The 18,924-nt window shown below is 34.5% G+C and overlaps 2 protein-coding genes across 2 annotated transcripts in view; both read left to right on the top strand.

Moving 5' to 3' along the window:
• Positions 1 to 506: 506 nt before the first annotated feature.
• Positions 507 to 989, top strand: LOC149788960 (uncharacterized). Its single transcript, XM_089973572.1, has one exon. The coding sequence runs from the start codon at positions 507 to 509 to the stop codon at positions 987 to 989; it is 483 nt and encodes a 160-aa protein (XP_089829698.1).
• A 140-nt stretch (positions 990 to 1,129) lies between these two features.
• Positions 1,130 to 18,924, top strand: part of LOC149788959 (uncharacterized) — a 36,330-nt gene continuing 18,535 nt past the window's right edge. The window contains exons 1-4 of the mRNA XM_089973570.1: positions 1,130 to 1,294; positions 2,251 to 2,310; positions 5,110 to 5,200; positions 14,332 to 14,466. Coding sequence (XP_089829696.1) covers positions 1,130 to 1,294; positions 2,251 to 2,310; positions 5,110 to 5,200; positions 14,332 to 14,466 — 451 coding nt within the window. The remainder of the gene's footprint in view (positions 1,295 to 2,250; positions 2,311 to 5,109; positions 5,201 to 14,331; positions 14,467 to 18,924) is intronic.

The following is an 18,924-nucleotide window of genomic DNA, read 5'->3' as shown; positions in this document are numbered from 1 at the left end:
TGTGTATATGTAATACATATAAACAAAGAAAACAAAGCTGACTGCGGCAACTATCGAGGCATATCACTCCTGTCGATTGCAGGCAAGGTTATGGCACGTGTCCTTCTCAACCATCTGGTCTGTAATGTTTCGGAAGCCATACTGCCGGAGGCCCAATATGGCTTCTGACCAGATCAGAGCACAATCAACATGATCTTCACAGTGAAACATACAGGAAAAGTGTAGTGAACAAAACATGAACTTCTATGGTGTCTTCATAGATCTCACAAAGACCTTTGATACAGTCAACAGAGATGCACTATGGGTCATCTTAGCAGGACTCTGTTGCCGTAGGAAGTTCATTAAGATGATTCATCTTTTCCAAGACAGCATGATGGGATTCGTTCTCTACAATGGGGATATTTCTGAGCCATTTAACTTTTCTAACAGCATGAAGCAGGGTTGCGTTCTAGGAGTGTATATAAAGTACAGACTGCCTTTACCGACTGAATGCCTGGTCCAGAACAATGGAGGAACTTATTCTTGAAGCACTTTTCACCGATGACTGTGCTGTCATGGTACACATGGAAGTAGATCTCCACTTCATTGTTACTCGCTTCGCAGAAGCCATGAGACTCATCGGACTCATTATCAGTCTGAACAAGACAGGTACTTCACCGACCCATCCCAGGCACCATAGTTTGCCCCCAATTGTGTCTTTTGTAGACACCCATCTGAAAGCTGTCGATCACTTCAAGTACCTTGGAAGCATCATATCTTCCAGTGGATCACTAGACAAAGAGATAACATTACACATCAGCAGCACCAGTCAATCATTAGGACGTCATCACTCTTACATGTTGAGCCACAGCAATATCAAACTGTCCACAAAGATAAAATTGTATAAAGCAGATGTGCTGACAAGCCTCCTGTATGGATGTAAGACCTGGACAACATGCAAGAAGCATATCAAGCAACTTGAGCGCTTCCACATGAGAGCCCTGCGCTAGATTATGGACATCAGATGGCAAAACAGTGTGATGACCCTAGAAATGCTGGATAGAGCAGGCTTAACCAGTATCGAAGCGATGTGGTCATGAGAGCCCAACTCTGGTGGACGGGTCTTGTCATACATATGGAGAAGTCTTGAATGCCACGTCAGATTTTGTATGGAGCTCTATCTAGTGGACACAGAAAAATTGGTCTCCCAAAGAAAAGATTCAAAGACTCCATCAAGGACAGCCTTAGATGCTGCTCTATATCTGTGACAGATCTTGAGGCCTGCACCAAGGATAGATCTAGCTGGCATGCAGCTGTTCATAATGGGTGCAAAAACCTTCAAGGATGCCCGTAGAACAAAAGTCGCCGACACCAGGGAATGTAGGAAAGCCTCAATATCAAGAACCAACCCATGCCTCCAGTGCACACACTGCTCCAGGATATGTGCATCTCATATCGGACTCATCAGTCACACGAGGACCCATAAGTGAAGAGCATCGCAGGATTGACTTCATCAACCCCCGATGGTCAACCGATGAATACTTGTAATGCACACCTCATTATGTCACAAATGACATCATAATGTCATGCAAAGGAAAGGAGAATAAAGTTCCTTTGCTACACTAATCTGATTAAAATCAGATCTCTACTGTCCTACATGACCAATTATGGGTCATGATCTGGTGACCTCTAAAATTAGCCAATGGAAACTGCTCTTTCTCCCAAACATAAAAGTATTGAACTTCATTCGATTGGTTGATAAAATTGGCTGTTATGGTAACAACATTGGTCACCAGAACAGTACCCCTATGATGTTGCTGTCAGATCTTCACATAGGAAAGTGGATTTTAATCAGATTGTTTGTTACACTATTCTTTGCTTTGGTCAAATAAAATTGGCATTTTTCATCACACAATAAATGGAATCTCACATATGTGCTCATTTCAAATGAAATTTATAAAACCCTTTGAATAATTTCAATCTTTTGCTGACTATGGCTTGCAAAAGATAGAAAAGATATGACTTGTTTTATTTGAAATGAATACTTTGTGCAAGATTCCCCACCCTCTCTCTCTCTCTTGATATATATATATATATATACATACATACATACATACATACATATATATATATATATATATATATATATATATATATATATATATATATATATATATATATATATATATATATATATATATATGGATAGACATGATTGCTTCATTATTAATTTTTCGTATTTTTCTGACCAGTACTGTTTTTTTATTTCAGCTTCCAGCTCACAACTCACATTCTTTTGAAGTGGTAATGGGAGGATATTATTTTGTCCAGGTAAGGACAAACTTATGCCACAAGGTTCTGCATTCATGGAAACACTAAAAAAAATTGGAATTTGGCAGACATTTGTGTGCATTTGTTTTCACAGCATTAAAAAAAGTTATTGAAAAATGAAAGAAAAAGAAACAAGTCATTAAAAGATTTTGGAATAAAATGTCCTGTTGTGGTTAGAATGCATCAAAATGTTCTTGTTAATGCTGTGGAGTCCACATTACTTACCTGGTTTCAACCAGCTTTGATAGGAAGATATAGGTTAACAAGATCTTAGGTGTTCTGTGTGTGACCCTTTATTGATGTGAAAATTCTACCATGTATATATACACATATATTGACATGTAATCCAAGCAGAGTATGTAATTATTAGTGTTTCTCCATTGAATACATTACCCAATCACATTAAAGCTATGAATTAGCTTCCATTACCATCTGAATCTAACTCTGCCAGCAAGGCTGAAATTTGTCTTTTCTGTTAGTTTACCATATTGACTATAAAATAGCATCTATGGAAAGAAATTTTTCCAAGATACCATTTTAATCACTGCTAGCTGACTACCAATACACTGCATGTAACTTATTTTAGGATTTAGATTTCTGCAGGTATCATCCCATCTATCACCTCCTGAAATCTGTTTGATTTCTTAGGAAATATTGGCTGTCTACATATCTGTCCAGCCATTGGTCCTGCTGTTTTAATAATCCATGCCCTATCAGTTGCATATCCATCTGTTCATTCATTGGGTCCACATTATGTAGCATTTCCTGTGGGCATGCCCTTTGATGACTCTTCTTATTCTCTTCCACTGACTGAGATTATCCCTGCACTGACAAACCTTATCTGGCTGCAAAAGGATTATCAGTGCATGGATAATCTCAGTCAACTAAACCATGCTGATCCTGTCATGGAAATAATTGAATGTAGCTTTAAGGACAATTTTTGAAGAGGTCATCCAAAGAGTGCTTGCCATTGCCATCATCAAGTCAAGCATAATGTGTCAGGACAGCAGTAGACACAGATGACCACAAATACTATCCTGTCTTCCATCTGCTGCTTCAACCCATTATGATTAAGGAGATTTTCAAGTGTTTATTGGAAACAAGTAGGGGACCCTGATAACTCCAAGACCAGTTTCACATAAAGCCAGCTGCAGGCATCATTCTCCACCTGCTGGTACATGCACATGAACACACATTATGTGGAAGTCCTGGGTCTTGATAAATATATAGTGATGGTTTTTTTGTAAGACCAATCACAGGGCAAGCTACTATTTCCCAGACAATGAATGGGCAATCCATGCCTTTATAGAGGGAATAAGACTCTCATTCATTCAGCTCCTTCCCCTTTTCCTGTTCCCGTTTTATGATGTATGTCCCGACTGACCCAGAAAAGATGCTAATTTTGGAAAAAGAGATTCATGCTTTGCTCACCAAGTGACAGACATTCACAAGAATGTCCAGATGTCTCCCAACACATATATATCCTGACCTGTTTAAACAGCTAAGTTCTTGGGTCTTTCATCTCTATCCCGACATAATTCTCCTTCATGTATGGTTCTTATCAGAAAAGCAATGCAGAGAAATGAGTTCAGCCCTTCAGTTGTGGAGAGAATTGTGTGTGTGTGTGATTAGGATTTTTAACGTAGCTTTAAAAAAAAATTCAGTCATATCGCTACGATGTCTGCTGTGTGGCAGTTCATAGTGATGTCTAGCACTGGGGCATCATGCCACAGACATGTAGCATGTCCCACCCAGTCACATTATCCTGTCTCGAGGCCAACCAGTCCTAACACTAACCTCTTAATGCTGAGCGCCTAGTAAGGCAGTTGTTTGTACCATTTTTGTAAGTCTTTGATATGACTCTGCCGGGGATCAAACCCACGACCTCCTGCTTCTGAGGCAGACGTTCTAACCACTAGGCCACCGGAGTGGTCTAGAGAGAATTGCAAGCATCACCCAGAAGATTTGGAGAAAATAAAATCATGTGATGAATTCGTGAAGGCCAACAATATGATCATTAACATGGATGAAATTCTAGCCTACTTTGATCGCATTCCTGGACAGATGGGGGTCAAAAGTGTGAGAATTAGTCCCCTGCAGTTTCCACATCAGATGATGTGTTGCCTTTAACAATTTTTCACAGTATGAGAAAACTAAAAAAAAATTTTCATTCACCGAAAGAATCGATCATGTGTGGTAAATATGGTATTATCATTAATGCATCCCATAACCTCAAGCTGAAGTTCATTTGGTTTATGGGTAGCCACCTGGCAGTGACCAGCAGGTAGCTATAATGGTATTTTTGGAAGAGTTTCTTCCTATATTTACTAATGTATTAGTTATGGTATATCAGTGGGAAAGACATTTTCATCTTTAAAGAGTTGCTAGATTTCAGATGTAGGAGAAGTTAACTACTGATGTGAATTTGATTAGATGATTATTCAACATGATACAGTATAAAATAAAAATTTCCTTTTTCACTGATATCAAGGTTTGACCATCATGGCCCTTAAGCTGCAATCTTATGGAACTTTTAATTTCTTTACTAGAGTAGGTAGCTGCATGTGAAACCAAGTGAAAAGCACATGGTATAGTCCTGCTGAAAATCAGTTATTAAATTTGGCAGAATCCAACCCATTGTTATTGATTATGAAGCTGAGTGGGAAGCACATGATACACTTCTGCTGAAAATCAGTTATTTTTTTAAATGAGAAGTGTTTCTTTAAATCTCCCATTATAGAAATTAGACCATTTGCAACTCAGTTTATAAAACTCTTTAATACTACCCTTTGTTTGTAGGTGTCTGTCATTGGTAACAAATCTGAATGTCCTGATGAATGTTTATCCGAATCCTGGATAATATACACTTCTTCGCTGGCATTTTATACTGGTAAGTCATAGATTTTTGTCCAGTCCATTCATGCTTGCTTCTAGAATCAAACAGTGTAATTTGTATACTGTGCACATATATAAAAATTCAGATTTTCCCTACAGATTAGAGATTGGTGCATAGACTGGTCCCTTGCTTTGTTTTCTTTATACTTTCTACAAGGACCAGTGAAACAAGAAAAGAGAAGCACTAAAGCATGGTTACTTGGCAAAAAAGACCATGATGAATTCTTGTACATTTAGGATTTCCATTAATTAAAAAAATCATTCCCCATGCCAGTATTGGTAGTGATGCAGTACAGGTTTTGGATCTAATTAACTGTTATTCATCAGCGATCAGTTTTCATTGTTTTTCAATTAAGCATCAGTTTTCATGGTTTTTTAATTAAGCATAAGTTTTCATGGATTTTTCATTAGGCATCAGTTTTCATGGATTTTTCATTAGGCAGCAGTTTTCTTGGATTTTTTTGTTAGGCTTCAGTTTTCATGGATTTTTCATTAGGCATCAGATTTTATGGATTTTTCAATTAAGCATCAGTTTTCAATGATTTTTCATTAGGCATCAGTTTTCATGGATTTTTCATTAGGCTTCAGTTTTCATGGATTTTTCATTAGACATTAGTTTTCATGGATTTTTCATTAGACATCATTTTTCATGGATGTTCTGGTAGCTACAGACCATGACTTAAAGACCTGACAAACATTTATATTTTGGTCAAAATCGTAAGACCACGCATACTTAATGCAAACTCTTTTTTTCAAACCCAGAATACTGTTTTGTGGCAAAACCATGGAAATTTATGTTCACAAAAATGAAAGAATTAATAGCATTTTACAAAACTGTTCTGAATGATATCAAGCATGTGCTGTTTATCAGGAAACATTTGTGCATTAGACTTATTTGACTTGATTTGGCAGATGGACATTTTTTGTCAAAATTAGAATATGAATAATTCAAATGGTTTAGTTTACGTAACATTCTCAAATCTTGCCTCCCACCCCCCATGCCTAAATAAAAATCATTCATTTGACAATTTCACTACACCATAATGCCTTATATGCAGTATGTGCATCAGTGAATGTGCATCAGTGAACACTTGTCAAGCATTTTTTTAAAAATTATTAGTAGAAATATATAAAGCCATGCTAATAAATATCATATTTACAAAACATTTACACTGAAACTTCCCTAAAGTGACTACTTCTACAGACTGGCCACATATTTTGGTCCCAATACACCAATTCTGATGCAAGTCAAATATTATTATTATGGCTGTTTGCATAAAACAGCCCAAAAATAGTCACTTCACGAAAGATTTGCTTTATACATAATAGCTTATAGTGTGCTCCTATCTTGCAATGAAAGTTTTCACTGCTACATTTTGTAGAGCCTCCGACCACAGTGCAAAGACCAGTTCATGGTAACATCCATAGTTTTATTATAATGTGTAGCACTTGTAATCACTGCTTTAACATGCTTTTTGGGGTTGGATAGCATAGTAAAAGCATGCATGCATTGCATCTGTATGATCCCAGGTTTAATTCCTAATTCAAAGATTTAACGTTAAGTTTCAGCCTTATAGATGTGCAGCATATTTCATCACTATTGCACAATATAACTTAATGGGGAAAAAAATGTTACAAACCTTATTAGTCTTACATATATCTTGTATATTATTTTTATTATTTGCTCATTTTCTTTCTCCATTAACTTTACATTGTCAGAATCCTGCAGTATTTTACAATATTGCACTCACATGTGCCCAATAGTATATTAGGAACTACTTCGTAAACAAATCATCTTCACTCACATGGTAGATGCTTTATGTTTTGGTTGATTAAATTTGTTTCTGAATGAACTAAAAGCAGTTGTTTCGTGGACTGCCACATAGCAGCTGCTTTACCATAATCCGCATTAACCTTTTTGATACAATGTTTTGGATTTTAGGCTAGAGATAGATGCCAGTCAGGTCTGGGTCCCTACAAATAACATGCAAGTGACAAGGCATAAACTGTCTTCTTTAGCGGGTAATAAGAATGACAAGAAAAATACTTACAGTTTTACATCCTGAATTTCCTCCAAATGTACTTTCTTAGTTCTGCGAATCCAAATTACATGAGCCATGTCATGGGTTCTAAAGCTTAATTACACATTTCAAAATTGTCTTGTAAATTTTACTATATTCCAAATTCAGTTACATCTTCCTTACTGCACTCAAAATAAAATAAACATTATATTCCATAGCGTCTTTTTGATAATTACAATTGAAAGACTTCATATTATTTCAGTTTTAAGTTTACAAAAATGCAGTTTTCTTTCGAAAGTTATGTCTAGCGCATGACTAAGTTCAAATTTATCTGGGTCAAGTTATGTATGTGTTAATAATATTTTTGTTGTGTACTGATGAATCTGCACTTGTGTATTTAGTTTGGAATACAGCATAAATTCAGTTACTTTGTATCTTGTAGTGTATTTTGTTTATATAATTAAGCCTTAGATAGAATAAGAAAATGAGCATATAATAAAAGGTTACTGCATTTTTATGGGAAAATATGAACTTGTTTTGTTGGATGGATATACTGCATTCCCAAGGTCATGCAGTATATCCCTCCAAAAAACTTGTTCATATTTTCCAATACAAATGCAGTAACCTATAATTATAATATAGTTTTGATAAGTCATTTAGTTAGTGATTAATGACATTTTTTTTATTGCTAATGTCTTATGAATAGGTTGTACTATAAAGATGAGTAAATGTATAATAAATAGTGTGATTTCATTCATAGAAATCGCAAGGTCAAGTAAACAACATCACTTGGTCTAAATAGGACATGAGTGACTTAAATTTGAGTCAAAATAACATCACGTAATTCAAAGAGGACATTTGTATTGATAAAAAGGTCAGAGTGTTCTAGTTCCTGATTGGTTCAATGGGAACAGCTGGTTTTGTTTACTGAATGTTAGTATTTCACAATTTTAAATGATGTTTTGAAAGAAATTGCAAAATTAGCTACTGCATTGTTAAAATATTTTTTATATATAAAGTGATAGAACATGGAGATCACTCATACTTAAGAGTTGAAATCAGTCTTATAAGAGATACATTGAGAATATTGATTTATTTATTTAAATTGTTAACCATTAGTTGGAATCGCAGGATTCGGAACATATATTTTAACAGACCATACCATATACGGGATTATTGTGAATTTATTCAGAGAGCTGGATATATTAATATCTTTGGATTTACCATGAAACATTAAGGACATTTTTCGTCCTAGCCGTTTGGATTTGCTGTGAATTCAAGTAAAGACTTTCAGATTTTAAAATGGTGATTCTTCTGTATGTTAGCACATGAGCACATTCAAATTTTCATTCAGAATACCTTTGGAATGTATCTGGATTACCTAAAATTGACTGAACATGTTAGGAGTTCATACGATACTGTAAGTTATTTTTTAGTTCTTTCACTTTGTGTTTTAGGGAAATAAATTTATATTTTAAAGTATACTTGTTGGTTCTGCTTTCTTGTTACATAGTTTAAGCCCCTAGGCCATAATAATAGTATATTTTGCCTCCATTATCACTTGGCATTTATAATTAGGTCATTCAGGATTTTTTCTCAAGCAGACAGGCTTTTTGAAGTTTTCAAACAGAAGATTTAGTGTTGGATCAGCATGAAAGTAAAGCAGTACTTTTAGGCTTGTTTCAAATAATTGTTTTAAAATGTGGTTAAAGCTCTGGAATATTCATAACCAGTTGGTATTTGCATTATTTGTTAATATATCTAAGTTTGTTGAAAATAGAAATTTGAAAGATCATAAAACTGTTAAGGCCTCAGATACACACCAAGTGTCATTGCTTGACTTCCTCAGATACATACCAAGTATCATTGCTTGACTTCTTCAGATGCACACCAAGTGTCATTGCTTGACTTCCTCAGATGCACACCAGGTGTCATTGCTTGACTTCTTTAGATGCACACCAAGTGTCACTGCTTGACTTCTTCAGATGCACACCAGGTGTCATTGCTTGACTTCTTCATATGCACACCGGGTGTCACTACTTGACTTCTTCACATGCACACCAGGTGTCACTGCTTGACTTCTTCAGATGCACACCAGGTGTCACTGCTTGACTTCTTCAGATGCACACCAAGTGTCCTTTCTTGACTTCTTCAGATGCACACCAAGTGTCATTGCTTGACTTCTTCATATGCACACCAGGTGTCACTGCCTGACTTCTTCAGATGCACACCAGGTGTCACTGCTTGACTTCTTCAGATGCACACCAGGTGTCACTGCTTGACTTCTTCAGATGCACACCAGGTGTCATTGCTTGACTTCCTCAGATGCACACCAGGTGTCACTGCTTGACTTCCTCAGATGCACACCAGGTGTCACTGCTTGACTTCCTCAGATACAGATCATGCTTAATTATAAGTCAGGTCCAACTGCAAACTGTATAGACCCAGATCTGCCATCCCATAATATGCTGACATATTTGTGTATATACAGTTTGTTATGAGTAATCAGCAGAACAAACAATGCAGACTCTGTTCTGTTGATGTGACTTGTTTGTATTTGGGCTCACTTTATATACTGCAAGTTGTATTATTACTTACACCCATATCATTGACTCGAACTGAATACATATGAAGATTGTATATCTAAGTACATGTATCAGTCAAATTACAAGAAAATGTAACAGCTAGCTTTCATACTAATAAAGCACATTTGCAGTGTAAATATAGTTCAAAATGGCTACCTCCATAGTTGTATACATATCACAGATTACTGTATTTAAAATGAATTTGACACATTTATGCTGTTTGAGGTCTAAAGGCAAGAAAATAATCTGTTTCTTTAAACATGTATGTATGTTAAATGGATAAATGAGCAGGTAATTCATTTTATTGGGGTAGACAAAGTTGCAGACATGAGACGTGTGTACCATTCATACTCACTTAACAGTTGAGTCATACTGCAGACTTCTCAGACCCAGAGTTTCTGTCACATAATGTGTCGATAGATCTGGGTCTATGCAGTTCGTTATAATAGCAGAATGAAAAGTATAGACCCAGATTGGCTGCACAATTTGAAATGGCAGATAAGAGTCTATGTTATTTGCAGTTGGACTCAACTGGAAGTTTACAGATAATTTGAAAATTATATGTAATCACTTTGATAAATAAATAAGAAACTTCCACTAGGTATGTGCTGTGAAATTTAATGGCAGATGTGCCAGATGCAGGCATGAATTGGTAACAGTCATAAAAATAAGTTCAGAGCGAAGGTTTAAAAAGCCTTCTAGTAACCAACAGAAAAGGCTCAGAGATTTGGGTATTTCCTTGGCTATTTTTATAAGCTGTCAAGGAAATGGATCACATTCCAAGTTTCATTGATAACAAAATTAAGAGACTTTTGGCACAAACTTAGAAAATTTGAAATCTAGGGACACTCACACTCAATTTGATTGCTAACAAGTGTTTCTAGAGCCAGGGATTTTATGTTTTCATTTTATCAGTTGCACATAATCAGGTCACATGGTGTACATAAATCTGATATCTAATATAGTTGCCATGGTGGCCATCTTGAAAATTGTATTGCTTCTCCCACATGGAAAGTCATATCAACATTGGGTTTTCACCAGACGACTTCTTATGATGTTTGGTTGTTACTAAAAGAAAATGGTGCCAATCTGACATGTAGCATGATCACCATGGCAGCCATCTTGAAAATCTAACTGCTACATGTACTCCAAAATGACATGGGATTTTCACCAGACGACTAATTATGATATCTAGTTGCTCCTGAATAAAAACCTTTTCAAAACAACCCCAGATATGGCTACCACAATTAACATATTAAAAGTATATACATGGAAGAAACAAAATATAAGAGATCTATAGGTATACTTGGGGGAAAGTAATCCAGTTCAAAACCAGTCATACTTGATTTATTTCTGGTTTCAGAAAATTTATTTACATTTATTGAAAATGTAAATGTTGTACCAGGGTATAGGACTGATCATTCTATTGTAAAAATGAAGACAGTTTTTGCTAAAGGATATCCTGGAAATGTAATAATTCATTATTAAAAGACAAAAAATATTTTTTTGGAAGAGTCCTGTAACAATATAAAGATTATACATGTTCTATCATATGCAAATGTTTCCTGAAGCGTGTGGGATTTTTTTTCCACCTGTGTATTAATGTCATTACTGAATATGCTGGCAAATGTTTGGACATAATAATTCTTATGATACTTGCTCTTAAATGAACAATTTTTAAAAAATTATTTAAAAAGAAGAATTTTCTCCACAAAAAAATGTTTTATGAAAATGAAACATGTGCTCAGTTGCCACTTGCAAATCTGGTGTTTGTTTATGTCAAAATTAGATTGAACCAGCTGCTCATGTAAGAATTACATTACAAAAAAGCATAGTAGTCTACATTTGCAACATCACCTAGATGCTTTTCCTAAGTTCATAAGCATATGTGATTACTGCTTTTCATTTATAAACTAATCTTTATTTATTTTTTTATTTTTTTATTTCTTCACTTATAGGATTCTTTTAGTCTGCAATTTTAAAGAAATATCCAGTGCTTCGTATTGTTAATTATAAAAAGGTTGTCATGTTAAAACAAGTAAATATGTTTTCAATATAAATAAAAACCAGGGCCTGCTTTTATCAAAATCTCTCAACTGTTGTACATACTCAACTCAAAATGTTGTCCATTATGAAAATTGATATTAAGGCAAATATATGGCCAGAATCTTGCACAGAGTATCACAGAGTATTGTATCCAGCATAGAGTATTATGGAGTATTGTATCTAGTAGAGAATTACAGAGTATTGTATCCAGCATAGAGTATTATGGAGTATTGTATCTAGTAGAGAATCAGAGTATTGTATCCAGCATAGAGTATTATGGAGTATTGTATCTAGTAGAGAATCACAGAGTATTGTATCCAGCATAGAGTATTATGGAGTATTGTATCTAGTAGAGAATTACAGAGTATTGTATCCAGCATAGAGTATTATGGAGTATTATATCTAGTAGAGAATCAGAGTATTGTATCCAGCATAGAGTATTATGGAGTATTGTATCTAGTAGAGAATCACAGAGTATTGTATCCAGCATAGAGTATTATGGAGTATTGTATCTAGTAGAGAATCACAGAGTATTGTATCCAGCATAGAGTATTATGGAGTATTATATCTAGTAGAGAATCAGAGTATTGTATCCAGCATAGAGTATTATGGAGTATTGTATCTAGTAGAGAATTACAGAGTATTGTATCTAGCATAAAGTATTACAGAATATTGTATCTAGCATAGAGTATCACAGATTATTAAACGCTTATTTTTTTCTCCATTAACTTTACATTGTCAGAATCGTGCAATATTACCCGATACAGAACTCGCATGCAAATACACATATTGCAGTCACGTGCATAAAGGAACTACATTCTATTGTAAACAAACAATGGACACACACACCAGCACTTTTGATTTGTAAACAAATCATGTACACTCGTGTAGTAGGCACTTTACGTTGTGGTTGTTTAAATTTGTTTCTGAATGAAGTAAAGCAGATGTTTCATGGACTGATAGATACCAGCTGCTTTGGCACATTCCATGTTAACTTTTTTGATACAATGTTTCAGATTTAGGCTAGCTATACAACAGACACAAGAAAGGGCCCTTAAAAATAACATGCAAGTGACAAGGCAAAAAAATATACTTACAGTTTTACATCCTGAATTTCCTCAAAATGTACTTTCTTAGTTCTGCAAATCCGAATTACATGAGACATGTCATAGGTTCTCAATCTTGATTACACATTTCTAAATTGTACTGTAATTTTGATGATAAGTGCAATTACATCCTCCTTATTGCACTCAAAATGAAATAAGCATTAAATTCCATAGCATCTTTTTGATAATTGCAATTGAAAGACTTCATATTTTTCCCACATTATGATTTCTAACATTCAATGACAGAAACAGAAACACATTTGCAGATGTCATCATGCTTCTCCTTTGCTTCTTCAATCCCATGTATTTCATGTGGAATTGTCATATATAAATCCAGTCCATATCACAAAATTTCATAGAATCAAGAAAAATACCAAAATCTATTCATTACAGATCAAATGGAAAAGGTGTTGCAATGCGCATTCATTCACAATATGACTCCAAATTTCAATTTTAACTAGACATGCCATTTTCTTTCAATGTTATGTTGAGCGTGCGACTAAGTTCAAATTTATCTGGACGGAGTTATATGCGCAGTAATAATGTTGTGTAATGATGAATCTGCATATGTGTATTTAGTTTGGAATACGGCATACATTCAGTTGCCCTGTTTCTTGTAGTGTATTTTGTTAATATAATTAAGCATGAGGTAGAATAAAAAATGAGTGTATAATAAAAAGGTTACTGCATTTGTGTGGGAAAATATGAACTCGTTTTGTCGGTTGAATATACTGCACTCCCAAGTCGTGCAGTATTTCCATTAAAAAAAACTCAGTCATATTTTCCCATACAAATGCAGTAACCAATAAGTATTATGTCTAGCACAGAGTACTGGTATTACAAAGTATTATATCTAGCATAGAATATTTCAGAGTATTGTATCTAGCATAGAGTATTACAGAGTATTGTATCTAGAATAGAGTAATACAGAGTATTGTATCTAAGAGTATTGCAAAGTATTGTATCTAGCATTGAGTATTACAGAGTATTATGTCTAGTACAGAGTACCGGTATTACAAAGTATTGTATGTAGCATAGAATATTTCAGAGTATTGTATCTAGAATAGATAATGACAAAGTATTGTATCATTGAGTATTGTATTGTGGAGAGATGGTTTTGAAATATTGCAATTTTGCTATTTTTCAATTGGTAATTGATTCTGTTATTGGCTGAAACTAGTTTTGAGTACCATCTCAGCAAGGTTTTTGTAGAAAAATTGGGCTTTAAACACATATGCCTCATTAAAGCAATCATTTCCAGTGTAATGATGTTTCTGAGACTTTGCTAGATTGCATTTGTATAGATGGGTGATTCCTCAGTAATGGTAGTATTGTTATTAACCCTTTTTCTTCTTATTCTTTTGGCAGAGAACCATTCCTGGTTGAGTCAGCATCATAGGATACTGGCAGCCATTGTTGGCTGTCTGGCAGGCCTCTTGCTTGTTATGTTGCTCTTTTATATTTTGTGGAAGAAAAGAGTGAAAACTGATTCAAGAAGTGCAGGTCAGAACTCATTCAATCATTAAAGATTGACAGTAGTACCGTCATTAGCCTAAATGTTTGGACATCAAAATATAATTTTCTTCCTGTGCAGATAATTCATGGACTTATGAAAATTATCATTTTTCCCAAATATTTTGTCTGGAACATTAATATCTCTGTTTTCAGTATTGTTTTTAGATGTGCCTAAAAAGTTCAGTGCTTATAAGAATGGGTAAATCTGAACCAGAAAACTAGTGAGAGTCTGTTAAGTGTGAAACTTAATACACCACTCCCTGGATACCTTGCTCACAACAGTGTCCAGAAATATAGACCACACTATAAGCAAGGGTGCAATTTATCAAGGGACCTCCATTACAACATGAAATGATGCCATCCTCACTTGACATTGAGAAAACTGAAGGAGGGGGCAACTGGTCTGTTTAATGGCTGAATACTCATTTTAAAATTACATTGGGAAAAATTCTAAATAAAGTGCTTTTTCTAAGTTATTCACTTTTATGTAAAAATTACCTTTATTTTCAAGATGCTCAGCTGCTGAGAGATTGATAACATAGTTCTAATTGGTTTCAACTACCGTCACATCTACACAAAAACATTGTGTATTACATCACTGCTTTATGTTATTGTTTAGTAGTCTGGTTCCCTTAACCATATATTCCCTGCTTGACTCTAGTATAGTGGAATGAAATGCAATACCAAGAAGAGAACCAGACCAGACTAGTTATTTATTCAAATTCACAATCAAACAAGATTCCTTTTATTTAAAAAAACAGAATTTTTAGTTCATGAAACAACCGTCATCATCAACAATCAATATTTTTATTGTTCTATTAGTAAAATATTGGTGCTATGATTCATTGCAAGTAATAGTGAATCTTCTTCCCATCCATGAGGAAATCACAGAGTGCCAATTCAATAATTACAAATTAATTACAAACTCTGAAACTAGCTTCTCATTAATAAAACGTATCTGTGAAACAGAATTTAATGTAATCAGGTATTTGCTTGGTTGTCTTGCTATATTTGGTCACATTTGTGAATGAATATGCTACTTTAAAGTCGTTTAATTAGATTACATTCACCCAAAATTATTGTAATAGTGTTCAATTGGACATTTGAAATGAGGTGATCTGACACTCGACCAGGTCCGCTAGCTTTTACACAGGTTGGATTTGCATGCCTTTTAACTTTTCATTTATTCCACCCCCTTTATTTGATACAAATGTCTAATTAACATGGTAATGCAAGAAGGTCAGCTTAAAATTCAGTGAATCAGTAGACAAAGACTTATGCAAATTAGGTATCAAAACACCGTCAGCACTTAATTAGGTTCTCACAGAAATGCTTGCGGACATAGCTGTTATGGTAGATTGCCATAATTCACATTTGAATACAACAGGGCACATTATATTTATGATCATTACACTTAAACCAAACTAAAAGATGTAACTAAAACATGCATTTAATTGGTATTTATTTATTATGGTGGTGCCTCACTACACCACTCCCTTGATAACTCGCGAACCCGCTTATAACATGGTGTCAGGCTTGGATCCCATTTTTTAAACCCGAAAATACCCCAAATATTTATCTATATCTGTTGAACTTGAAAAAAATTGCGATCAAGATTGGTAACGGAAACTTTGATGTATCGCCCGTTTTATCATTGAAAATGGTAGATAGGACCTGGAAATTTTTATCAACACTATGAAATATCAAATTTAAAAATAGCTCATACAATTTTTTACATTTTCTTTCCAAACGACATTACTAGTACCCCACAATTAACGATATGTAAGGAAATTTCGATCAATGAAAATGTCACTTACGCCTAGTGGAGGCAGTACTTTATTAAATAAATACAAATTAAATAATTTTTTTATCAATTTAAATTTGTGTTCTGATTCCATCTTTTAGTTCCTTTTAAGTGTAATCATCATAAATGCAATGTGTCCTCTTTTAATTAAACATAAAATGCATCAATCTACTGACCGTATTTTGATAACTGAGTTTCAGAAGTATTTGTTGTATTGTTGCACTGAATTAAAAGCTGTCCTCCTTTGTATTATCACGTTAACTATGTCTTTTGAATTTAAAAAAAGGAGGTGGAATAAAAGAAAAGTTGAAAGGCACACAAATCGGACTAACTTAAAATCTAGCGGCCAAGGTCATATTTTGGGTGAACTCACTTCATTTGATCAATTGAACACTGTAATAAACGTTACTGTGTATGTAACAGAAACTACTTTAAATTAATTGACTCTTTCATAACTGATCAAAGATAACAAGGCAGCCAAGTGAAATGAATACTTCGTAAAATATCGAGCTTGATTTCACAGATACGGACCATTGTGGGCAAGCGAGGTTCAGAGAATTCTTGAACTGGCATTTAGAGATATCCTCAGGGATGATAAGAAATATCATTATTGCTTCCATTGAAATAATGACATTAACATTGTACTAACTGAACAGGAAAAAATTGAGTTTCGACGTAGATGTGTCAAGAAAAAATGTTGCGTGTTTTTGAAAAAAGGAATCTTGTTTGGTGGTGTATCAACAGTTACCGGTAGTCTAGTTCCCAAATTATGGACTACCGATTTGGCAAGATACTATTAAACACCACTACGGGAACCAGACTCATCAAGAAAACAAAAAGCAGCGACGTAATGCACAGAGTTTTGGCGTACATTTGATGGTTGTTCAAACCAATTGGAATGATCTTTCATATGTTGGATATTTTGAAGAAAAAAATGTTATTTTAACAGAATAATGAACAACTTCATTAGAAAAAGTGCATTATTAAAAATTATTATCGGCGTGATTGTAAAATGGGGATTCAGTTGTTAAACAGCCCAGTTCCCTAACGCCGCCCCCCCCCCCAACGGTTTTCTCGATGTCAAAGTGATTTTTTCCCAATTTTGGGAGGTCCCCTGGTAACTCACGCCTAGTTTATAGTGTGGTCTATGTTTGTGGACCCCATTTTGCGCGAGTTATCGAGGGAGAGGTGTATCAAAATTTTGTTGCATACAGATATTTATGGTGTACCAAGAATGTTGTTTGGAAAGAAATTTTAACAAAATACATGCCATTGTATTAAAAGTTTATAATTTCATAATGTTGATCAAATTTCCAGGTCATATCAATCATTTGCAATGATAAAAGAGTGATATACCAAGTTTCAGTTACCAATTTTGATTATGATTTTGTTTATGTTCAACAAATTGGGGCCAGATTTTTGGTATTTTCTAGTTTTAAAAAATGGGATCCACGACTGACCCCACGTTATAAGTGGATTTGCAAGTTATCAGGGAGTGAATTATGGAGGGAGTTGTATAATCACAATGAATTTCATCATGTTAAGCGTGGAACTTAATAATCACAATGAATTTTGTCATGTTAAGCGTGGAACTTAATCACAATGAATTTCATCATGTTAAGCGTGGAACTTAATAATCACAATGAATTTTGTCATGTTAAGCGTGGAACTTAATCACAATGAATTTCGTCATGTTAAGCATGGAACTTAATAATCACAATAAATTTCATCATGTTAAGCGTGGAACTTAATAATCACAATGAATTTCATCATGTTAAGTGTGGAACTTAATAATCACAATGAATTTCGTCATGTTAAGCGTGGAACTTAATAATCACAATGAATTTCATCATGTTAAGCGTGGAACTTAATCACAATGAATTTCATCATGTTAAGCGTGGAACTTAATAATCACAATGATATTCATGAATTGTCACCAGTCAGTAATCCTGTGGAGGAAACTAAATATGCTTGTAGATTTTATATATTTAAAAAAAAACTTTTTGCAGTGAACTAGAGATATGCAACTGTTTGTTTTTCATTTAATTGACAATAAAATGACTCATATTAATTGTTATTGGTCATAGACTAGAAGAGCTTATGGAATGATCTGTTGACCATTGTCCATCTGTCTGTTAGCACAAGTTTCTTATCACTACTCCTCCTAAACTACATGTACTTGGAGGATTTCCTTCAAACTTTGCATACACTACCCTTAATCAAGAATTTCTTTCCTTTTACTTTCTGAAAGTTCATCATAAAATGGCTTTTGAAAAGATTTCTAAATTTGTTTGAAACAGCCCCTGCACCATGTACATGACAGAAAATGCACACATCCTTCAGATCATACTGTTTGTCTTAATTTCTTAGTTGTCAATAAAACGTTACCATAACTGTTCATAGACAACACACTGAAGAATTCAAGTCAGTATATGAATGGAGTAAACCTGTTTTTCTCAACCAAATCGAAACAGCCAACATGCAAATGCATCTTTTTTTAAAAAGCGAGGTTTTTGTAATGTAACCACTCACTTTATAGCTTCATTACAACAGTCCATTGGTCAGATTGCAGATGTATGATTTTATTATTTGCCTACATACTTGGTGTAGCATTAGGCATTGCTTAACTCTTTACCTCATGC

This window comes from Sinohyriopsis cumingii, chromosome 11, assembly GCF_028554795.1.
Source record: "Sinohyriopsis cumingii isolate HCF-2022 chromosome 11, ASM2855479v2, whole genome shotgun sequence".
NCBI lineage: Eukaryota > Metazoa > Mollusca > Bivalvia > Unionida > Unionidae > Sinohyriopsis > Sinohyriopsis cumingii.
The sequence above is the reverse complement of the archived record's forward strand: the minus strand, read 5'-3'. Positions and strand labels throughout refer to the sequence as shown.

Bases quoted from the DNA above. Each gene is read 5' to 3' on its own strand.
- LOC149788960 (XM_089973572.1), top strand. From the start codon at position 507: ATGGAGGAACTTATTCTTGAAGCACTTTTCACCGATGACTGTGCTGTC.